The sequence below is a fragment of the Lemur catta genome, chromosome 9 (genome assembly GCF_020740605.2).
Source record: "Lemur catta isolate mLemCat1 chromosome 9, mLemCat1.pri, whole genome shotgun sequence".
Lineage (NCBI taxonomy): Eukaryota > Metazoa > Chordata > Mammalia > Primates > Lemuridae > Lemur > Lemur catta.
Window position 1 is genome coordinate 99182563 of NC_059136.1, and position 25564 is coordinate 99208126.

The 25564-nt window shown below is 36.1% G+C and overlaps 1 protein-coding gene across 2 annotated transcripts in view; it reads right to left on the bottom strand.

Moving 5' to 3' along the window:
• Nucleotides 1-25564, bottom strand: part of SNTG1 (syntrophin gamma 1) — a 599834-nt gene that overhangs the window by 296642 nt on the left and 277628 nt on the right. For both annotated transcript variants that reach the window (XM_045560545.1, XM_045560546.1), the window contains one exon: nucleotides 11766-11822. In XM_045560545.1, the coding sequence (XP_045416501.1) occupies nucleotides 11766-11822 (57 nt within the window). The remainder of the gene's footprint in view (nucleotides 1-11765; nucleotides 11823-25564) is intronic.

Genomic DNA, 25564 nt, shown 5'->3' on the forward strand with positions numbered 1-25564 from the left:
ATCCTGGCCACTTTGATCCATTTATTATACTTTGGTTTTAAACCAGAATGTAAATAATGTAGAGAGGAAACTTGAGTTGTGTCCCCAGCTTGAAAATTAAGAGGTAATTTAATCCAGGTTTTATAGAGGTGAGCATCATTATTAAGAGTAGGACTGTGACCAAGTAGTCCCCCATAAGTATGGATGGGACATTCTAACAAGGGGGAATATGTAACAGAGGGAATGGCCTGAAAAAAATGGCAAAAAATATTTTCTGTCTCTTTAAAACATCCTCCACTCCTTTTTGAGAACTAAAACCTGTTCCCTGTCTCAGACCAGTGGTGGGGAGGGACAGGGTAAGTCTTTCATTACTTGTGCTACAGGAGATGGTCCAGCCTGACTGGGCAGAGGGAGACCCTGGATGGAGGTCACGGGATTGTCTTCAGGGATAGCAGGATAATCAACTGTAGCTGAAGAGCAATTGCCTGAACCTAAGAACCCACCCTTTAAAAACTCTGTGTTCCTGCTTAGTATTATAACAACTGCATTTTTTCAAACAGTAGTCTTCATCCTCCTCCTTTGCTGACAAAGTAATACCCTTCTCTTTCGTTCTCCTCAAACCATTTGTTCTCATTCTTCTGATGTGGCCTTGAGGTAAAGTGCCAAACTTTCGGTTAGAGGACTTTGTCATCAGCTTTATGTGGGTTTGAGGCCCAGCTCTGCCACTTATAACAATACATAAATTAGTCAACCTTTTAATACTCAATCTCATTGTCTGTGGAAGGGATGACAATAGTTATCTACTTTGCTGGATGATAAAGCCAAATTAAACAGCATGTGAAGTATTTAACTCTGAATCTGGCACTTAATAAGCAAGTCATAAACATTAGCAATTATTATTTATAAATAACAAGATTATTATGGGACTAACAATTATAATTATATATTTGATTGCTGCAAAGTTAAAGCTGCCCAACAGAAATCACCTTTGATCGGAGAATGCAAGATGGTGGACAAGAAACACCTCCAATCAGAGTGTTTCCACAAGAAGGAAAGATTTTAGATGAAAATGAAGAAAACAAACAGGCAGACAAACATAGATCAGATGAGGGTTGGAAGGAAGAGTGCCTGAACTTACAGGAGACTTCAAGTGGCAGAGCAGAACTGAGGCTAATGTCATCAGCAGTGGCTAAACCCTGAGAGATTTGGAGACCTGCAACAAGGGTAGGCGGAGTAGTTAAATTTGCCTTCCCTTGCATTTCAGACTGCTGGTGGGCTCCTGAGCTGGTAGAGAGACCTGCAAACACCATCGCAGAGACTAATGCCACAGTGAGCAGAGAGCCTCTTCCAGACAGGGCACCAGGCTCCTAGCTCCCTCGGGATACCTCCAGGCCCACAGACCCAAGACAATTGGCAGGTACCATGTTGCTTCATTCTTCACTTCCCCTCCCCTACCCAAGCTGCCCAGAGAGACAAATTTATCCACCTCCCAGAGTCATCCACAGGGAATGGATCTTTCCTTTTAGAGCCCCGCAGCGGACTGAGGGGTAGTCGGACTATGAGCTCCCTACCTGCTGGCCCTCCCTGGAGCTGCTTGCCTGGTGACTCCAGCAAAGCAGGGAAAACCTTGAGACAGGGAGACATTGATCCAGCTTGGGCAACACCATGGGTGACTTGAGACCAGCACTCTTCTCCCTGGGAGGGTCAGAGATTGATCTCTGGGGTCCGGCGGACAGGCCTGCAGGCCAGATCCCATACACCCAGAGCTCGATCATACTGCCTGGGTGCACAGAAGGGATATTTGTGAATTAGTCTGCTGAGGTGTGTATGCCTTCAGGGGCAGATCAGAGTGGGTCTTAGCTGCAGTGTATGCGAGGGGCAACCCGCCTCCCACAGGAGGCCCACGCTTCCAACTCAGGCTGTGATCTTGGGCAGGGAACCACCCAGCTTGCATCACAGTCAGGGGAGCTCCACTGGCCTGAGGTCCTGCCTGCCAGCAGACACCCAGGAAAACCTGTGGAACAGGGAGGGTGGAAAGGAGCGAGGCCTACACTATACTGTAGGTCTCAGACAGCCCAACCTCCACAGGCAGACTTTCTGGCTGAGTAGGCCATTTCAGCCCTTCCCTGGTAGCTTTGCGCAGAATCAGAAAATAGATCTTTGACCCTTGCTAACAGCATTTGTGGAGCTTGAAGGCAGGCTCACCCAACCCAGCTCCTCCCAGACTCACTCCCCCACCTGCACATGCTGAGGTGGAGAACAAGGACACACCTGGAAGTGTCTGGGACCCACCCACCACCTGAGGCACTAGAGTGCCTATCAAGAGGAAGGAGAGCTGGTTACAAGACCCAAAAAAAACACTGCATCTTGCACCTCCCAGCAAGCAACACCTACTGACAGGGAGGTCAATTTGCACAGTCTTTTACTGCATCTACTGACTTATCATACAGGGAGTGGTGGAATCTCAACCCATAAACACCACCTACTGGCTCAGAGACTAAACAGGGCATGTCATTACCCAAAGGAAGATCTAAAGCTAAGAAGCAACAGCTGATCCAGATGGGAAGGAATCAGTGAAATAATTCTGCAAGTACAAAGAATATAAAGGAAAGCACATACCCAAAGGGGAACACTGGCTCTCTAGCAATGGACATCAACCAAATTCAGAACAATAAAATGACAAAAAAAGAATTTCAAACATAGATTGTAAGAAAACTCAATGATATGCAAAAGAAAATGGATACCCAACACAAAGAAACCACAAAATAGTCCAGGACTTGGAAGAAAAATTCACTAAAGAAATTGAAATATTAAAGAAAAATCAAACAGAACTTCCGGAAATGAAGAATTTATTCAAGGAATTACAAAACACAGTGGAAAGCCTCAAGAATAGGTAGATCAAACAGAAGAAAGAATTTCAGGGATTGAAGGTAACACCTTTTAATTAAACAAGTAAGTCACAGAGACAGAACAGAGAAATAACGGAAAAGACCAAAGCTTACAGGTTATGTGGTTTTATGTTAATAGGCTCAAGGTGAGAATCGTAGGCATCCCTGAGGGTGAAGAAGAAAATACACAAGGCTTGGATAAACTGTTTTAGGATATAATAGAGGAAAATTTCCCTGCCCTTGCTAGAAATCTAGATATCCAAATACAAGAAGCTCAAATGACTACTGGGAGATTCATTGCAAACAGGAAGACACCAGGACACATGATGATCAGACTGGCAAAAAATAACCATGAAAGAGGTCCTCCTACAAGCTGTAGGGTGAAAGAAACAGGTAACCTGAAAAGGAAAACCAAACAGACTAACTGCATACTTCTCAACTGATACCTTACAAACCACAAGAGACTGGGACCCCTTTCTCAGCCTTCTCAAACAGAATAATGTCCAACCTAGAATCTTGTATCCAGCAAAACTAAGTTTCTTATACAAAGGAGAAATAAAGACCTTCTCAGACAAGCAAAGACTGAGGGAATTCATCAAGACAAGAACTGCCCTCCAGGAAGTACTCAGAACAGCATCACACACAGATCGGCACAATAGACCCTCACCAATGTAAAATCATCCAAAACCTAAAGGTTAAAGGCCAGATACCACAACGACTCAAAAGAGAAAACAAAGCAATAAAGTTAAACTCAACAGGATAAATACAAATCTGCTCCACTCATCAATTCTTTCAGTTAACATGAATGGCTTGAACTGCCCACTAAAGAGACATAGGCTGGCCGAATGGATAAAAATACACAAGCCAAGTATCTGCTGTGTTCACGAAGCACATCTGAACCAGAAGGAAGCATTCAGACTCAAGGTGAAGGGATGAAAAAGAATATTTCATGGAAATGGAAGCCAAGAGAAAGCTGGTGTAGCAGTTCTGATCTCAGATAGCTTAGTCTTCAAATCAACAGAAGTAATGAAAGACAAAGATGGTCACCATATAATGGTGAAAGGTCCAATTCAACAGGAACACATAACAATTCTAAATATTTATGCACCTAACTCTGGTGTACCCATATTCATAAAGCAAATCCTATTTGATCTCAACAAAATGATAAACAACAGCACCATGACAGCTGGGAACTTCAACACCCCTCTGACAAAACAGGACAGATCCTCCAAACAGAAAATAAACAAAGAAAAATTGGACTTAAACAGAACTCTAGAATAAATGGGCTTCACTGACATTTACAGAACATTCTACCCAAAAACCACCGAATATACGTTTTTCTCATCAGCTCATGAAACATTCTCTAAGATTGACCATATCCTAGGCCACAAAACATGTCTCAAGAAATATAAAAAAATATAAATTATATCACGAATCTTCTCAGATCACAGGGGAATAAAATTAAAAATCAACTTCAACAGAAACTCTCATCCCAACACAAAGACATGGAAACTAAACAACCTTCTGCTGAATGGTTATTGGGTTAAGGAGGAAATTAAGATGGGAATAAAAAGATTCTTTGAACTAAATGATAAAGGAGACACAAGTTATAAAAACCTTCCTAAAAAGAAAAGTCCTGGACCAGATGTTTTCACATATGAATTTTACCAGACCTGCGAAGAACTGCTGCCTTATCCTGCAGATATTCCACAAGATTGAGAAAGAAGGAATCCTCCCCAACACATTTTATGAAGCCAACATCACCCTGACACCAAAACCAGGAAAGGACTCAACAAAAATAGTATACTACAGACCAATATCCCTTATGAATATAGATGCAAAAATTCTCAACAAAATCCTAGCAAATTGAATTCAGGTGCTTATCAAAAAAATAATCCATCAGGACCAAGTGGGCTTCATTGCAGAGATGCAGGGATGGTTCAATAAATGTAATTCACCACATAAACAGAAGCAAAAACAAAGACCATATGATCCTCTCAATAGACACAGAAAAAGCATTTGACAAAATTCAACACCCTTTTATGATATGAACACTTAACAAAATAGGCATAGACCGGACCTAACTAAAATGACAAAAGCCATATATGAAAAACTCACAGCCAACATCAGACTGAATGGGGAAAAATTGAAAGCATTCCTACTTAGAATTAGAACCAGACAAGGTTGCCCTCTATCACCACTGCTATTCAACACAGCACTGAAAGTCCTAGTCAAAGCAATCAGACAAGAGAAGGAAATCAAGGGCATCCAAATGGGGTCTTTTTGCTGACGATATGATCGTATATCTAGAAAACCCCAAAGATTCTGCCATGTGACTACTGGAATTGATAAACAAATTCAGCAAAGTCTCAGCTTATGAAATTAGTAGCATTCTTATATGCCAAAAACAGTCAAACTGAGAACCAATTCAAAGGCTCAATATCATTCACAATAGCAACAAAGAAAATAAAGTACCTAGGAATATATTTAACTAAGGAGGTAAAAGACTTCCACAGGGATTACTATAAAACACTGAGGAAGGAAATAGAAGAGGATGTAAATAGGTGGAAAACCATACCCTGATCATGGGCCGGTAGAATCAGCATTGTCAAAATATCTGTGCCACCCAAAGTTATATACAGATTCAATGCAATCCCTATTAAAATACAAACATCATTTTTTTCAGATCTAGAAAAAATAATTCTATGCTTTGTATGGAACCAGAGAAGACCCCATACAGCAAACACAAACTTAAGCAAAAAGAACAAATTAGGAGGCATCAATTTATCAGAGTTCAAGCTATACTACCAGGCTATAGTAACTAAAACAGCATGGTACTGGCACAAAGACAGAGACATAGACCAATGGAATAGAACTGAGAACCCAGATATAAAACAATCCTCATATAGCAATTTAATCTTTGACAAAACAGACAAAAACATACACTGGGGAAAAGAATCCTTATTCAATAAATGGTGCTGGTAAAATTGGATAGCCACATGTAGAAGACTGAAACAGGATCTGCTCTTTTCACCTCTCACAAAAATCAACTCAAGATGGATAAGAGACTTAAACCTAAGGCATGAAACTATAAGAATTCTAGAAAAAAATGTTTGAAAAACTCTTATAGACATTGGCCTAGGCAAAGAATTCATGAAGACGACTCCAAAGGCAATCAGAGCAACAACAAAAATAAATACATTGGACCTGATCAAATTTAAAAATTTCTGCACAGCCAAGGAAACTATCACGAGAGCACACAGACAACCTACAGAAGGGGAGAAAACATTCACATGTTACACATCCGATAAAGGGCTGATAAATAGCATTCTGGAAAATCAGCAAGAAAAAAAAATCAAACAACCCTATAAAATGTGGGCAAAGGACATGAACAGTCTTTTCAAAAGAAGATAGACTAATGGCCAATAAACATACAAAAAGTGTTCAACATCTCTAATCTTCAGGGAAATGGAAATCAAAACCACAATGAGATATCACTTAACTCCAGTGAGAATGGCCTTTATCAAAATGTCCCAAAACAATAAATGTTGGCATGGATGTGGAGAGACAGGAACACTCAGACACTGCTGGTGGGACTGCAAACTAGTGCAACCTCTGTGGAAAGTAATATGGAGATATCTCAAAGAGCTACAAGTAGAACTACCATTTGATCCAGCAATCCCATTACTGGGCATCTACCCAAAAGAAAAAAAGACATTCTATAAAAAAGACATCTGCACTAGAATGTTTATAACAGCACAATTCACAATTACAAAGATGTGGAAACAACCCAAGTGTGCATGAATACATGAGTGGATTAATAAAATGTTGTATATGTATACCATGGAGTTCTACTCAGCCACAAAAAACAATGTTAATCTAGCACCTCGTGTATTATCCTGGACAGAGCTGGAACCCATTCTACCAAGTGAAGTATCCAAAGAATGTAAAAACAAGTATCACATGTACTCACCATCAATTTGGTTTTAATTGATCAACACTTATGTGCACATACAGTAGTAACCTTCTCGGGTGTTGGGCAGATGGGAAGGGGCAGAGGGGATGGGTATATACACACCTAATGATTGTGGTATGCACCATCTGGGGGATGGACATGCTTGAAGCTCTGACTCAGGTGGGGCAAAGGCAATATACATAATCTAAACATTTGTACCCCCATAATATGCTGAAATTAAAAAAAAATTTAAAAAGTTATGTGAGTTGGAAAATACTGCATAAAATATTTTTCTAGTAATAATATTTAAAACTTATTTTCCCTAAAAGATGATTTTTTAAACTGGTAATTAATGGGATGTAATTTAATCATATGCAAATGATAGTATTGTACTTTAAAAGACATAGGAGATAAATAAAAGTCTCACAAGGGCAAGATGGTGGCTTCCATTAAGGTCACTATCCCTGTGATAATTATTACAAGAAGAATGAGGCAAAAATACAAAAATATTGAATTCTGTGATGCAAAAATTGGTGATTCCTGTAGTTGTAATAGTGGAGACCATTAAGTTATTTATAGCATTGATAAGGGCCAGAGGAGAATGGGACAGTTTCCACGAGCTGAGAGAAGATCTGGAAAATGGCAGCATGGATGGAGCTGAAGCCTGGGAAAAGCAGCCAGACCCCAACGCCAAGTGTGGATCTTCATGGACAGGAAAGGCCTGTAGAAAATGTAGAGCATATGCCAGCTAGCCTGACAAATTTGATCGCTGCAAAGGAAGCAGTTTCTGTCTGAGAACAGAGAAGACTATGTGAATATGTATGCAAAGTTCAGTGGTTATTTTGCGTGGTTTGGGGGGAAAACCAGATATAGCTTTTTTGGAAATTGGAAAAAATTAAATAGCAGAGCTTAATTTTGTCCCGAGGGGAATATTAATACAAAAACTAACACAAGGGAAAAATCACACAAATTTGTGCCTTCTGACAGGTGTTTTAATCAAGACTGAATGATGATAAAAGGCAGGAAGAACCCTAAGTCACTGTTTAAAAAGACCTAAGGTTACAGCAGGTATGAAAATGCCTCTGAAAGGCAAAGCAACCTGAGAGGAAAAACATCCTAAATATGTGAGGCTTCCTGCAGGACTGAGAGCAGGAGTGAGCACAGTTCAAAGCCCAGAGAAGGTTCTGATCAGAGAGGAAGGTGGCATCTCTCTCTGTTTTGAGGGTCTGGATAAAAGATCACTTCAAGACGGAAGGCCAGGTATAAACCTGTGTAGTGTATTCATCTCACATTGATCACATTTCATCTCATTACATTCTGACTCAGTTGCTCATTTGATCCTCCTAGATTTGCTAAACTGCAATGAAAGAATAAATATAACATGGGACACAAGAAAGCACAGAAAAAGTAACATGTTCCAGGGATGGGCATGTTCCTCAGAAGTTAAAAAGAATATCTTTTAACTATAGGAGCTAAAGACAAATGGTTCATCTAAACCAGGAGAAGAGAATATAGGAGCAAGAAAGTCAGCCTGTGGGTGGCCCCTTCCTGGGCAGGTTGTCCCCCCACCCATGCAGCACCAGCACCAGTCAGCCATTGTGCTAGGAAGTCATTTCTGGTTTTGTTCTAGTTTCTTCTTATTTAGAATTAACACAGATATAAAGGTAATTTGAGTCTTTACCTTTTCATGATAAAACATTCTTGGATAAATGTGTCTATAAAGATAAATCAATGATTCCTACATTAAATCTCAGTGTAACTGATGCCAAATCTCTTTCTGGATGGCTGTGTTCCAAACTGAGTGTCTAGCATATTTGGGTCTGATTTGAAAAAGTAGTTAAGTATGTCTTTCAAAGGACATGCTTAGATTTTGTAAGAAGTTCCAATAATGCAAACCAAAAAGTTTCTTAAGGAGAAAAATAACCAATAATGGGAAGGGAGACAGACAAAATTTAAAGGAAAAAAGAATTAAAACTTACTTAAATCATATTTTAAAAATTTAAATCTAATACAACATCCCTTTCATTTCTACAAAATTTATACTTTCCTCTCAGTTTTTGGTATTTCAGGCATTTTTGAGATGGGAATCCTCTTCAATGTGCTCTATATCGTATCTAACATTAGCCCTTCAAGGGGAGAGTCCATGTCCTGGAATTAAACTGTAGAGACATATAACTGCCTTAATCTCTAATGCTCCTACACAGTTTGGTCCAAGAAGTTTCAACATTGTCTTATTTGAGGTAAAGGAAAGAAATGGAGGTAAAAGCTGACTTTTATTTCACCCCCAGCATACAACCTTCCAAGGGACTCTTCTGGCTGGACAGCGGGCTTGGGAAAGAGAACAGTATTGTACATGGGCAGGAGACATCAAGATGTATAGATGTTGGTAGCTGCAGGAACATCAAGCTGCCCACAACCTACAGCCACTAAGGCATTTTAATAAACAAAGCATTAGAAAAAAAAAACCACATAAGAAACTTCTCCGCATTGTTGCTACCCACTTCCGTAGCACTGACAGCAACATGGAACAGGTGAGGCATTGCCACCTTGCACAGTGGTGACTACAGCAGGGACACCCTAAGAGCCAAGGTTTGTTGACAGTATGAAGCATGGCCAGGTAGCTTTGACTTCTGACAGTACATGTTAGAGTATTTTAGTGTTTTCTGACCAAAAAGGACATTTTGTTACCCTTCAATCCAAGTTTTTTAAAAAGAGTTTTTTTGAATGTAAAACTAAAGTACCACAGTTCTGAGTCTGTAGGAATCTTAACTACATTGGTAAATGCCTTTTCAATTGTCTGACATAACATCTTCCTTCTGCTCTCTCCAGTCGAGGTGTTAAAGATTTTAATCATTAAATCTCACTACAAATCCTCCAGCGTATGCCAGCTGTGATTGCTTAACTAGAGCAAATAAAGGTAAAATGTATATTTATATGCATACTTAGTGGCTCAAATTGCTCATGAAAGCTAAAAATAAATAGGTCAACATTCAAACATTAATTCTGTTTCTAGCATAGAATGAATTGTTAAAAATATTTATTATATATATTTTAATTCACAAATCTAAAGAAAATAGTGCTAATAGATAGACACAGTGGTTTATCCAATTCACATATGACAGGGAAAAGGGATTTGTATGATAACATTGCTCTTTAAAAGAAAGAAAAAAAGAAAGAACAAATTTTGATATAAATAATCATAATGATAGTTTAAAAAATAGAAAAACAAAGTTCAGAGATAAGTATTGAGACAGCCAAAATGCAAAGCCATAAAAGGAATTTCTTCAGGATGAATGGTTTCTGATTAGTGTATGTGTGTCATAAGAATCTTAAAATACTGCCTTTTTTTCTCAAACCTCTTAATACATGGTACTGATCAAATTTTGAATATTACTTTTGTGGTCAATAATTTGAATGGAAAAATACATACTTATTTAATTCAGAAAATTATTTACTATATGTATAATGGTTTTGTTTGTCTTGAAATGAAAATTATGAAATGAAAAGATTCATTTAACAAAATTATTGATGCTTTAAGAACTATGTAAGCTAAAAATGGAGTATTTTAGCAAAAATAAACATTGCATTATTCGGTTTAAATTATAAATAGAAACAGTAAATAAAAGGAAAATAATATTTCCAGCTGGCACAAAATTAAGATATCTCCACTACCGGAAATAGAATTCATGCTGGGATCAGTAAAAATGCTTATCTTGGCTGAAATCAACTTTCACTACTGGATTTTGTTCACTGACTTTCTAGTATCTGTAGTGGTACCTTTAAATTCTCCACAGGAATCTCAATAAGCATCCTGGCTAAAAAGCAAAAACAACAACAAAAAATTGTTGCATGATGGAATTCCCACAACATAGTTTTCACATCCTAAAATTTGCTCTGCATGCCTCCCTAGTCTTAGTAGGTGTTAGATAAAGTGAAAGTACGAAGTAAATTTTAAAACTAATGTTTTATATAGTAATATTCTTATCACTGATAACACAACTGTATTGCATATTGATCTTTTTTCTGAGTCATTTTTTTTTGCAAAGTTGGCTAGAGCTGATCTTGACAAAATTTACACTTCTGCTTTCCAGGAATATATGACTTCAGTTGTGTTAAAATTTCATGAAATGTGTATCCAAGATGTATAAATGATTTTAACCCTACGTAAGTAAAATGTCTAACCCAAGAATCAAGGTAAAGTTAAATATCATTTATCTGTACAAAGATGTAGGTTTGTTAAGGGCATTAAAGTCACTGAGTTAACTCTTCAATATTTATATAACTTCTTATCCTTTCAAAATTTCTCTTTTGTTTCAATTATAATAAATTTGTGGTACATCTCTAATAGTCAATAAAATACAGAAATAAAAGCCCTTTAAAATGTAACAATAAATGAAAATGAACAGATATGGTCAGTTTTAATATAAGTCATATGCTAAAAGTTTGAGTCTGTCCTACATGCTTGACGTTGTAAAATGAGATTTACTGATTTCGCTAATAAGAAAATGAAAAATGAAAGAGCAAGGTGAACAGAATACAATTAATACTTCACTTGCTATTAGGGCTTATTATTAGTAGTACCAAACTTGTTATTGCTCCATTTACTGCAGATCAGCATTTACTACTCTGGTTGGTTAGAGGAAGATATGCACAAAGCAATATCCTATGTAAAACTGTAAAAGAAACCAGATAAAGAAAGTCAATGAGTTATATCCAATGCCAGGTCATATTAAATTCCCAAATCCTTTTCTAAAATTTCTAAATCCAAAGGTAAAGCATGGGCAAGGTTCTGTGAGAACTTGCCTAATTTACATGCAAGTTTAAATATTGAGGAGTTTGCTATAACCATTCTTGTCTGATTATTAATCAGCAAACATTAAAATACACCAAAGTTCAGCCCTTACACAATTGGCCTTTGTAAGGATCTACTGGAAAGGCAGTACCTTTATGCTTAATCCAAATCCTCCCACTGCTTGTCTTCTGATGGTCACTGTTCTTTCCTGAAAGACAGGATTTTAAAGAGTGGTTAGTGTTTCCTAATACTTTACTCACACACCATTTTCTTCCTCTGCTTTTTGCTTTTGAACTTTAAAAGAAAGAGAGGGAAAGAAAGAAATACTTTGTGATAACAAAGGCTCCAAATCTTGCAATAAAGGCAGTACTTTATAATTTTTAACCAGAAGTCTACTTTTCAAAATGAAAGGACCTATATATGGTGTTATTACACTCAACTCTTAAAAAATAAATTCTTTGCAATGATTATTTGGGACATATTTTGGAATCTTAACTTTTACACTTCTCATTTTCACATTATGTATTCTTGCTGCCTAACAAATGACAAGTTTTAGCCTACACGATAGTTACTCAACGTCAGTAGTAAATATTGGCTGTCTGCCACGGCCCTCTCTCTGCCTCCGCGCGAGCCGGCAGCCCAGAAGTGATTCGCGTGTGTCTCACATGAAACTAAACACCAGGTTCAAAATAACTAATTGCTTGTTTGAAAACAGAATGCATTACCTACCTCAGTAACTATGATAATGGAATTATCAATTTTCACAATTTCCCCTTTTCCTTCCACAATGGAAACAATAATTCAGTGACTGGCTCGTGAAACTTAAAAATCACAAAGATGATGGGATGAGCACAAAAAGGCACATTTGGACAAATCTTGTAACTTCCAATTTAAAAACTCGGCATTGCTCTGCAAGGAGGCAGTAGTCTCAGCGCCGGGTGCGCGCGGGACACACTCGGAAGCGCGCGCGGGGCACACTGGGAAGCGCGCGCGGGGCACACTGGGAAGCGCGCGCGGGGCACACTGGGAAGCGCGCGCGGGGCACACTGGGAAGCGCGCGCGGGGCACAGCAAAGGGCCGACAGCTCGCGTTTGTAACCTGCTGCAGGTCCATAGGTCTCCTTGAAGCCTCCCCACGCAGAAGCACTTCGAGCACTGACTCTTCCTCCCCTGCCTCTGAGGCAGGTACCTGTTATCTCTTCTCCGTGTTTCCACAAATGCCCAGTTCATCTGGCTGTGTTACCCATTTCCAAACGTAAATACTGCTATCTTTCTTATAGATTAATTCTTTCCCTCACTCTTTTGTTCTACAGGGGAACACATACTAACATTTAAAAAGAACCAAGAAAAAATTTGAAAAATATGTCCTTCAGTGGCTTCTGCTCAATATTTTAAGGTAACAAAAACTCATCATTTTGGCAAGGTTGAAAACCTTTTTTGGCCGAAAATTTACCTTTTATAAATAAACAAAATAATGCTTCAAGAACAAGATGACCGTACCAGAATTTGAGGTGTATTAACTACTTTTTATTTATTTTGAATTTTAAAAAATAAGTCTTTGCAGTGGAGAGAGGCATATATATTTTTTAAAAGCGTTAGTGTAAATGAATAGCATTCCATAATATTTTTTACATTTTAACAATGTGCTAAGTAATTTAATCTATTTTAAAAATACTTATTTTACTTTTATAATCTGTCATCAAATCATGTTTTCAAATAAGCATTAAAATTATATTTATATAAATAAGTTTGTGTATTAAAGTTTATGCAAATAAACTTGAAATATAAACCAAACTACTTATATTAAACAATACCATAAACTCTTATGTTTTTATTTGTGAGCTTACTGTTGCATTACCCCCACATGTAAAACCACAAGTATGGGGAGATGTAGTTTTCTAGAATTTATATTGCAAAACCTATGCATATAAACATTCCTGCGTGTACAAAAGAAAAAGGTAGTTGACCATGTGTATTACAGAGACACAAAATCTAATTTAAAATAAATATTTATTAGAAATGTCCCTTTATTGAGGACAGTGTAATCTTTTAAATGAATTAATAGTTGATTGTTTACTATTAAAGAATTCATTAACAGGAAGTTGAACATTGCAAACAACATTGGAATTGAAGTCAGAGAATATATCAATGACTCAAATATCCTCAACTAAATATGTTGGCAATTGACTTAATCCCTGTGAGCTTCTGTTTCCAAATTTGCAAAATGCTGATAAGTAATATATAATATAACTTTATTTTAAGGATTATATTTGTGAAGGGCCCTGGCATATAGTAGAAACTTAATATTAAAACACACACAAAATCTGTTATTCTAGACAGGAATTTTTAAATAATAATCACTTAAATATATAATTCATGTTTATCTACCTCATGTTTACACCGTAGAGTAGCTCAAATACTGGAGGACTCAGATTCAGGGATAGGTGAATTAGTGACCTTTATTCTTATAACAGTAGTAGGCAAACTACTTTTATAAATCTGCCCATCCAACTAAAGTAAAGTTCTTGGATGACAAAAGCTACTTCCTTTAATCCTTTTCTGTAAGGAATAAATACCTGATTTCTTAAAATACTATCAAAACCAAAGGTGCAGTTTCATTTGCAGGTCCATAATCATTTGTCTTAAAATGCAGATTTCAGTCAGAGCAAATGCATTTTAATTAGCAAATGGCATCATCTAAATTTTCTAGAACATCCTGCATATTAATCATTAGTCATGAGGAAAACTCTGTCAGTAATTGTGGTTCAGTAGCTAAATGTGCACTGAAATGCTGCTTTCCTTTAATGGGAACAGCAAGCATACCAGGGTCCTTAGGGGTCTTTACTGTGCATTTTTTTACTCAGTTCTCTACAAGTCTGCCACCCTATCTTTGGTGGAGAATATTTAGAACATGTTCCAAATTAAATTCAAAATTGCTGATGCAGAAAGGAGTTTGGACAGACTCAAGAGTCAGCAGAATATGCCAAAAATTTCAGAAACAGCACTTATTTTAATGTTTTTTAAACATCAAGGCACATGCACATGCCCACCCCAGCCAGCACCTCCATATACTGTTGCTTCATTAGCTTACTTTTAAGAAAGTTAGGAGAAATAAGCACAACAAATTATTTCACATTATATAACCAAAATTTTAAATTGGTGACTGCAGGCAGCAGGAAGCATAAAGGGCAAACAATTGTTCTCAGTTTGACACCTTGATGACATTCTTCCACTTGTTTATGTTTGTGGTAGCTCTGTCACTCCTTCTCCTTCCACCCCCCAAAAGATGGAAAAAGCAAATAAGTGAACTGTTTCAAATCAGACAATACCTGGGACCTCATCTGAAATTGTGTTCAGTTAACACATCATGAGTGTCCTAAAGATTGTTGCCTGGTAACAATGCACTGTCCTTTGGGAGACCAATGTATTGCCAGTTATTCTATTTTTTTTAAAACACAAATCGAGACTGGTGCTCCTGTACACTCACATATGTAAAATGTTTTTCTTTAATCTTCCCATTCTTTACAAAATTCAAAGGATTGAGCCCAAGAATAATATTGGACTTTAAGAAGATGTTGTACACCTAAATAATCAACATTAATGTTATGAAAAAGGCTTGTTTTAAATACTTAGTATTCTTTTTAGAAAAATATTATGTAATTATTATAACATCTGCTCTCTGGAATATGAACTATGTGGGAACAAAATAAACATTTTACCAAAAAAATGTTTGTATGATATAACCCAGGTGTAGAAATTCTTGAGATATATATCCAAAAGTGTTAGGAAGAAGTGGAAATAATGCAGAAACTAGAGAAATTATCAATTGGAAAATTGTACTGATTTTCTGTGGTAGAAACAAATTATGTGGAAAAAGATATATGGAATGTCTTTAGTTCTTTTTGACAATTGAGGAAGAGAGACTAAATTTGAAAAAGAACTAATAACAAAGATGATAGCTTTTAATTATTAAAAATCTACTCTGGGGAATGGTCATGCTTGAGGGTGCTGACTCGGGGAAGTGGGGGGTGGGGGGAGGGGATGGAGGTATGACTACATGGTGAGTGCCAGGCGCACTGTCTGGTGAATGGACACGCTTGAGGCTCTGACTCAGGGGGATGGCCGGGACATGGACATTGTATATAACCTGAACTTATGTACCCCTATGATGAGCTCAAATAAAAAAAAAAAATCTACTATGTGCACTTATAGCTCTTAAAGCACCTATGATCATTTATTGAAAGAAACTATGCCCTTGAGTTTTTCTTCCTCGACAGGTTTCTTAAAGCTGATCTTGTGCCTTGCTCACAGTTCTATTCCAAGTGTTTATCATAGGGCCTAAATAAAAGTTAGGTATCAAGGTGTTAAATGAATAAAGAGCTGTTTAAACATTTTTCCAACAACAGCTCACTGGTATAGGAAATATTCTTTTCTAAGTTAGAGATGAAAAAACTGAAATGTAAAGGAGTTAGGTTAACTTGACTAAGGTCCGAGTTATGAGTGAAACCAAGGTTTCTCTGTTTCCTGCTATCCTTTCTATTTCAACAGGCCTGAGATGAGATGGAGAATTAGGGCAGAAAAAAAAAAAAAAGGAAGGAAAGAAGGAAAGAGAGAGAACAAAACAAAAAGAAATCCTCCAAAAAAATAAGAAAAAGACAAAAAAGAAAAAACCCCACAAACTTAGGGTGCAAGTTAGTAAACCAGGAGAGAATTGTGAGAAACTTAATGTTTCTCTCTGGGATCGGGAACTAGGCAAAGATGTCCCTGCTTACCACTATTCTTCATTGCCCTACTTGAAGTCCTAGGTAGTGCAATAAGGCAAGAATATGAAATAAAAGGCTTACAGATTGGAGAGAAAGAAAACTTGCTTTGTTCTGTGTCTATGTAGAAAATCCCAAAGATTCAACAAAAATCTCCTGCACTAATAAGTAATTATAACAAGGTCACAGAATACAAGGTTAATATACAAAAGTTTATTGCTTTCCTATACATCAGCAATGAGAAATTGGAATTTGAAATTAAAAGCACAATACCAGTTATAATAGCACACACTGGAAGGAAAATATGTTGCTATAATTCAAATGAAATGACTACAGAATTTATATATATGAAAACTAAAAAATCTCAAGAAAAACATCAAAGGTGATCAAAATAAATGGAGAGATATTCCATATTCATGGATTGGAAGACTCAATATTTTTGGTATGTCAATTCTTCCTAACTTGATTCATGCAATTAATGAAATCCCAACAAAAATCCCAGCAAGCTATTTGTGTATATCAACAAACTGATTCTAAGATTTTAATGGAAAGCCAAAAGACCTGTAATATCCAACATAATATTGAAGAAGATGAACAAAGTTGGATTACTTGGGATGCTTGACTTAGGAGTTAATTATAAAGTGACAGTAATCAAGAAAGCATGATATTTTTTAAAGAATGAGCAAATAGAATAGATGAATTCAACAGAACAGAGAGCCAAAAAATGGAAACAATAACAACCAAAACATAGAATAAACATATATTTGACCAAAAAACAAAGGTAAATCAAAGGAGAAAAGAAAGGATAGTCTGTATAATAAAAGGTGCTAGAGCAGTTGGACATCAATATGAAAAAAAGTATCTAGAAATAGATGTTACACCCTTCACAAAAATTATCACAAAACAGATCATAGAACTAAATATAAAAAAATGCAATATTATAAAAATTCTAAAATAAAACACAGATAATCCATGTGACTTTGGGTTTGGCAATAAGTTTCTATATACAACACCAAAAACATAGTCCATAAAAAAATGTTGATAATTTAGGATACATTAAAATTAAAAACTGCTTTGTGAAATATATCCCACTAAGAGAATGAAAAGACAAGCCACAAACTGGCATAAAATATTTTTAAATCGTATATCTAATAAAAGATTTATATCCAAAATATACAAAGAACTCATAACACTCAATAAGAAAGCAAACAACCCAGTTGAAAAATGACCAAAATATTGAACACTTTATCAAAAAAGATATACAAATGGCAAGTAAGCAGATGAAGAGATGCTCAATATCATTTATCATTAGTGAATTACAAATTAAAACAACAATGAGATAACATTATACACTTATTAAAAGGGCTAAAATTGAAAACTTTGACAATACCAAATACTGGTATTTAGTCAAAGAATTCTGGTCAAGGGTAGTTCTCATTCCTTGTTGGTGAGTATGCAAAAGTGAGTTTGGCAGCTTTTTATAAGATTAAATGTAGTCTTAGCATATGATCAAGAAATGATAGTCCTGCCTGCATGCAGATATTTATAGCCACTCTGTCCGTTATTATCTGTAACTACAAGTGACCAACCAAGATGTTCTTTAGTAGGTGAATGGATACACAAACTGTGGTATATCTATACAGTGAACCATTAAAAAAATGAACTTTCAAGCTGTGAAAACACATAGAGATGATGTGCCAACATAGGTTTGTCAATTGTAACAAATGTGCAACTCTAATGGAGATGTTGATAATATGGGAGTCTGTATATGTATGGGGACAGGAACTACTGGAGAATCTCCTTATCTTCCTCAAAATTTTTTGTGAAACTAAAACTGCTCTAAAAAATAAAATTTTTAAAATGGAAACATAGAGAAACCACAAATGTATATTGCTAGGTGAAAGGAACCAATCTAAAAAGGCTGCATACTCTGATTACCCTTATATGACATTCTGGAAAGATAAAATTATAGAGAAACTGAAATGACTAGTGGCTTCCAGGGCTTCAGGAGAGGGGAAAAGTTTGAACAGGTGAAGGACAGAGGATTTTTAGGACAATGAAACTATTCTATATGATATTATAATACTGGTTACATCACATTTTGTGTTGTCAAAACCCATCAAACTTCAGAGAACAGAGAGTAAACCTTCAGGTATGCAAACTTTTAAAAATCATTTAGTTCAAAAGAAGAAATGAGAAGACAATTGAACTGCATTGCAAATGTATGTTCCAAGGTCAGTAATGGGGGAGGAGGAAGATGTGCTGACCTAAGTAACTGTGGAAATGAATGGAGTCTGTAAGACCAAAGGCTAAAGCCTAAAGGAACTGCACATGGCACTGTATTCTATTTGATAATGTTGTTTTCCATGAGAGTATGGGTTAATAATTCCAATACTGCTATATATGTATATTGAAATTAAACAAGTAAATGAATGGTGAATGTGGGGGAAACAAGGCTTCTCACTGTTGTAGAGAAATTTATATATTAGCAAGAAGAGGAGGCTAGATTGATCCATGAGGAAAAGAAAGTTAATTGGAAACATCAATATAAACTCATCCTTTGCTTAATATAGAGACTGATGGTTATGTATAAAAACATAAATATGTGACTATACATAGGCTTTTTATTTTTAAAAACAGTTTTATTGAGATTATTTCACATACCATGAAATTCATCCATCTAAAGTGTACAATTAAATGGCTTTTAGTATAGTCACGAAGTTGTACATCCATCACCACAATCAATTTTAAAACTCACTCTGTATTTCTCAAAAAAGTAACCCCAAACCCTTCAGACACTATCCTTCATCCCAGCTGTAGGCATCCACTAATATAATTTCTGTCTCTGTAGATTTGCCTACTGTGGACATTTCACATAAGTGAAATCACATCATATGTGTTCCTTTGTGTCTGGCTTGTTATCATGATGTTTTCAAGGTCATTCATGCTGTAGCATGTATCAATACTCATTTTTAAATTATCAAATAATGCTCCACTGCATAGGTATACCACAGTTTATTTATTCATTCCTTCATTGATATACATTTGAGTTCTTTCTATTATTTGGCTATTATGAATAAAGTTGCTGTGAAAATTTGTGGGCAAATATTTTTTGTGGACATAGTGTTTATTGCTCTTGAGTATATACCAAGGAGTGATATTGGGAATTGTCAGTTTTCCAATGTGGCTACATCATTTTACCCTCCCACTAATAGATTTTACAAATCTATGATTTGTAAAAATATTCTCCAATTTTATGTGGTATCTTTGTACTTTATTGATGGTGTTCTTTGAAGCACGGAAGTTTTTAATTTTGATGATGTACACTTATCTATTTTATTTTTGTTACCTGCACTTTTGGTGTCACATGTACAAAGCCATTGCCTTTGTACATGACAATGTTTTACACTTATGTTTTCTTCTAATAGGGTTAGCTCTTACATTTTCAATTCATTTTGAATTAATTTTTGTACGTGGTGTGAGGAATGTGTCCAAATTCATTATTATGCATGTGAATATCCAGTTGTCACAGTACCATTTGGTGAAAAGACAGCTCTTTCCCCATTGGTTTTGGCACCCTTGAAAGTCAATTGACCATAAATTTGAGACTTTATTTCTGAACTCCCAATTCTACATCATTGATCTGTATGTCTATCCTTATGTCAGTACTACACTGTACTTACTACAGAGTACTTACTATTCATAGTAAGTTTTGAAATCAGGAAATGTGAACTCTCAAACTCTTTTCTTCTTTTTGTTTCTTATTTTAAACAATTTGAAATACATTATTGAGTCAAAAGCAAATAAAAAAAACAAACAGAAAGCCCAGACTCTGAGTATCCTTGCATTTGGCTATTCTAGGTTACTTGAATTTTCATATGAATTTTAAGATCAGCTTGTCTATTCCTGCAAAAAAGTTTGCTGGGATTTTAATAGGGATTGATATGTAGATCAATTTGGGGATCATTATTATATTAACAATATTAAGTCTTTTAATCCATGAAAATGGGATGTGTTTCAATCTATTTGTATTCTTTAATTTCTTTCACTCACTTTTTTAGTTTTCAGAGTGTTATGTTTTGCACTCTTGTTAAATTTATTCTTAAGTATTTTCTTTTTTGAAGCTATTTTAAATAAGCAGTGTCCTTTAAAATTTAGCAGCCCTTGGCCCTAAGGAAGTAATAGCATTCCTTCTGGGAAGGCTTAGACATTAAATTCACCTTTCTAGATAATTTTACAAAATCCTAAGTAATTAAGGAGCATAAATTACAAAAAAAAATATATTTCTTATGGTTTTTTTTTAAAAATCACATTTATAGCACTTCTGAGGTATCTTACTCTATCCCCTCTGGTTTGTTTCCTTGGCAAGCTCCAAGGCTGCTGCTTCTCTTGCTACAGGTGTAGTAGATGATGGGGATTGTGTGAAATTTAAATATTCCCTGTCCAGTTTTGCAGAGAGTAGAGAATTACATAATTCCACTTTTGTTTTCCTCAACATTAAAAATAACCTGAAATGTCAATCTCTACAGTTTTATTCTTGCAGATGAACATCGGCAATGTAAACAGAGATACAGTGATGTTAAATACCTCGACAAAGGTCAGTCAGTGGTGACTCCTCTGGACTGAAGTGCAGGTACCTGGAGCCCTGCCCATGTGCTCCCCCCGTGCTCTGTTCTGCCTCCTATTTCTTAATTCTTGCTAAGACAGAAATGGCTCTGAGGAGTTCAGTATTAAACATCTCTGTTTCCTTTTGTCTAATCTACTGTTTCTTTAACTGAAAAGTCTGCCATGGGACCTCTAATTGGTTTAGACAAACATATATCTAAAAGGCTGTGTGAAACAAAGTTTCACTAAATTTTAATCACCCAGTGAATTGTGTTTGAGGTCCCCACAAGACCTCATGGCATATTACAAAAAGAACACTTGAGTAAGTTTTTTGTCCTAGAATATGTTTGAATTATTAGGTGAAAATATATTTGAGTATTTATATTGGTGTCTATTATTTCCTTTAACACTGTCTTCAATAATCCAGTTTTCAAACTAGATTCATACCATTTGTAAATATTGATATTAATAATAATCATTATTGTATTTGTATTTCTGCAATGTTCAATATTTCATTTAATGGAATCAGCTTGTAAATTTAGATTATTATAAAATAATATTTGTGATAGTCGCTTTTGTCATAAAGCTGATTTAGAGGGGAATTACAGTAGTATTAATCACTAATCTTGACTATCTTTTAGTGAGATCCTTATTGTGGGTGGGAAATTTTATGTAGATATCTCTCTACATATTCACATAGAGAGATCTATCTATATATGTGTGTGTATATATATATATGTCCCACAGTATCCATAAGGGGTTGGTTCCAAGACCCTCTTCAGATACCAAAATCTTTAGAAGTTCAAGTCCCATATATAAGATGGTGTAGTATTCACATACAACCTATGGACATCTCCATGTACACTTTAAATTATCTCTAGATTACTTATAATACTTAATACACTGGAAGTGCTATGTAAATCATTGTTATACTGTATAGTGTTCAAATTTTGTATTATATTTTACTGTTGTATTATTTTTTCCATAATATTTTTGATCTCACAGGACTGGAAGTTGCTCTGGGTGTCAGTGAATGAGTGGTGAGTTAATGTGAACTCCTAGGACAGCATCGCATTATTGTTTATAATGACTTTATAAACAGTGGGCACTTAGGCTATACTAAATTTATTAAAAAATTGTTTCTTTTTTTTAGTAATAAATTAATCTTAGCTTACTTTAACTTTTTACTTTATAAACTTTTAAATGTTTTTCAACATTTTGACCTTTTTGTAATAACACAATTTAAAACACAAACACATTGTATAGTGGTATAAAAATGTTTTCTCTTTTAATATTTTTATTGTATAAGCTTTTTTATTTTTAATTTTCCTTTTAATTTTACACTTTCTTGTTAGAAGCTAAGACACAAACACACACATTAGCCTAGGCCTACACGAGGTCACGATCACCAAGACGTCACCGGGCAGTAGGCATGTTTTTGCTCTATTATAATCTTATAGGACCACCTGCATATATGCTGTTCATCCTTGACCAAAATGTCGTGAGGCAGTGTATAACTGTACAAATATATGCACATATATGTGTATAAGTATAGATAGCTGTCTCTATATAAGTATACATAGCTATATATATAGCTGTCTCTTCAAATGGTACCACGAAAACTGGATATTCACACGCATAATAATGAATTTGAGCACTTTCCTTACATCACATACAAAAATTAATTCAAAACATATACATACTTATATATGTACATGTATCCTTGCTCTTTCAGCTGAGAGGGCCTAAAAGAAATGACATCCCATAATATAGTTTTTAAAAACACTGTTTTGACCCAATTTTGAAGTCCTGGCTGAAGGCTAGTGAGTTTGCCTTTTTGACCAGCCAGTTAAGTCCATGCTTCCAATCACCTCCCTTACTGGGCTCCCACACAATCCCTCTGCCTTAATCACTCCAGGGTCAGTCACTAGAAAACTAAGGAAAGTCCCTATACCCCAGAGTGACACTGAAATTATTAAAATGAGCCAATCTTAACTGGCCCCCTTGCCTTGCCACGCCCATTTCTTCCCATGAAAACCACAGTAGAGACTCTGCCCAGAGATTGCCCTCCCTCCGCCTGTGGCTGGCCCTGGTGCTTCCTTTGAGTGGCCTTCTGTGGCGCTTTCCAGAGAGCTGTGACTAGCAAACCTGTAAACCTTTCTCTGGTTTCTCTCTCTTGACTTGTGTCTGGTTTGTCATCCCTTACACAAGGTAACATGATGAAGACACACCCCAGGTAGCAACCAGCATAACTAGCCCCAGAATTCTTAGTTTCTAATACCATTTTCCAATAAAATGAACCAGAGCTCCTTGGGAAAATGTATGATAGTAGCTCTGGGGCAGGAAATGTAGGAGATGAGCCTGAAGACTTTTGTAGTGTCAAGAAGGAAGTGCTCTCCAAAACTCCACTTAGCTGGGGTACGTCAAAGGGGCACAGAAGCCAACTGAAAGAGCTGCCAATGACCAATGCTGAAACCATTTGAAAAATATAATAAAGTGGTCTTGGAATGTAACTCCATGTATAAATATCCATGAGTACTCACTGATATAAATAAATAATTGAATAAATAAGTAAATGAGGGAGAATAGACACATCTCCAATGAAGAAGAATTCCAAATAATTGATATAAATACTCTGTACTCAAGGGGGTGAAGTGTGACTTCCACTCCTCAAGCACGGGCTGTGCACATGACTTCCCTCCAGAAAATGCAGCATGCAAAGCCTGGAAGCAGGGCAGAGAATAACATCAGAGTGGAAAACCTGACAAATGCTACCTGAGCCAGGTCATCATGGTCAACTTCCACAGTCACAATGATTGCATTTACTGTTGACATGATGTGACTAAATTGCCAGTTTACCTTTGAGATCTTCCTCCCCAAAACACATAACTTCATGCTCACCGTGAGAAAAACATCAGACAAAAACAAATAGTATCTTACAAGCATCTGACCAGTACTCCTCAAAACTGGTAAGATCATCAAAAACAAGGGAAGTCTGTGCCAAGAGGTACCTACGGAGACATGGGGACTAAATACGATGTGGTGTCCTGGGTGGGAACCTCGAAAGCAGCTGGAAACTAAGGAACACGGAACATACTAAAGACTTTAGTTGAAAGTTACATATCAGAATTTGTTCATTCACCGTAACTAATGTAAGATGTTAGTCATAGGGGAACCTGGGTGTGTGGTACATCTTTGAATGATCTTTGCCATTTTTCTGTAAATCTAAAACTATTCTAAAAAATAAAGTACATTTTTTAATGGGGAAAATTAAATTTAGTGAAGACTTTCTGCATTCTAGATACCATATTAGATGCTTGTAAATGCACTTGAGTCACAGGAGAATAGAAAATGACAACTGAGATTTAAGCACGTGTCCAGTTCTCTTGCTCACTACTCCCTTATTCTGACACTCCTATTGCGTCTTCAATGTGGTCTTTCTGACTCAAATGTCTTTCTCATTTTTTAACCAATAGACTCAGAGTGACCTTTCTTTCATGTAATTAGGCTTTTCTTTAATATTTAATTTTTGTTTGTATTAAAGTAATGTGTGCATATAGTGTTAAAAGTCTAATAGTTCTACAAGTCATGTACTAACAACAAAAAATTTCTTTCTGCATTTATCCCCCTTCAGACTTCCCCTGCCCAGATGGAACTCTTATACCATTTTCTTGTTCTATTTCTTCTTATGATTCATTTCACATTTCTAAATATTATGCTTATCTTGTGATTTCTTGATCTTCTGTTGTAAGATAGTATCTCTATTACAAAAAGAGATTGATTCATCCTAAATGATGCTACACACATACTTCTCCTACTCTTTTTTCACCTATAGAACTAATTATAATTTTAGTGAGTCAGTATTCAATGTTTGCACAATAATTATTTTGAAATATCATTCACACCTGAGCCAATGAGTATAACATAATTACATTTCAGTTTTGTACAATACTTAACATTTCCTTAATTTCAGAAATGCCTTTTAAAATTTTTCTAGCTTTCTATATACCTACCACAAAATCAGTTTTCACAAAATGGGAAAACTACTCCCAATAAAATCGAACACATAACATTTTCAGTCATATGATTATTTTTCTTCTATTCATTTTAATATACCTCTCTCCTGGACTCATACATCCTCCTGTTCCAATACCAGCTAATTCTTGGCATGCTGCACAGTTGTCACTCTGAGACTTCTATTCATGTCCTTCCTGGGAATGTTATCACATCTCCTCTGTGCAGGATTTCTTTCCTGGCTCCAACGCTGCTTTTTCTTAATTGACTCCTTCAGTTTGTTTACTAGCGATCATTGCTCATTCATGCATGGCATAAAAATAATAGTGGGAGCTATATATGTAATACATGGCCAGACTTTTAATTGGTGTACCTTACAGATGTGGTCTGAGTGGCTGGAAGAACTTCTAGTCAATACTTGTAAATGTTTTCTCCTGACATTGTATTTTTTTTTAATTATTTTATTTTTTTTCTGAAAGGCAGCTTCCATTTACCTGCCAAGGACTTACAAAGCTAGCTGCCATATTTTGGAAGAGGAATAATGGTGAGGGATGGTACCTGGGACATCTCAC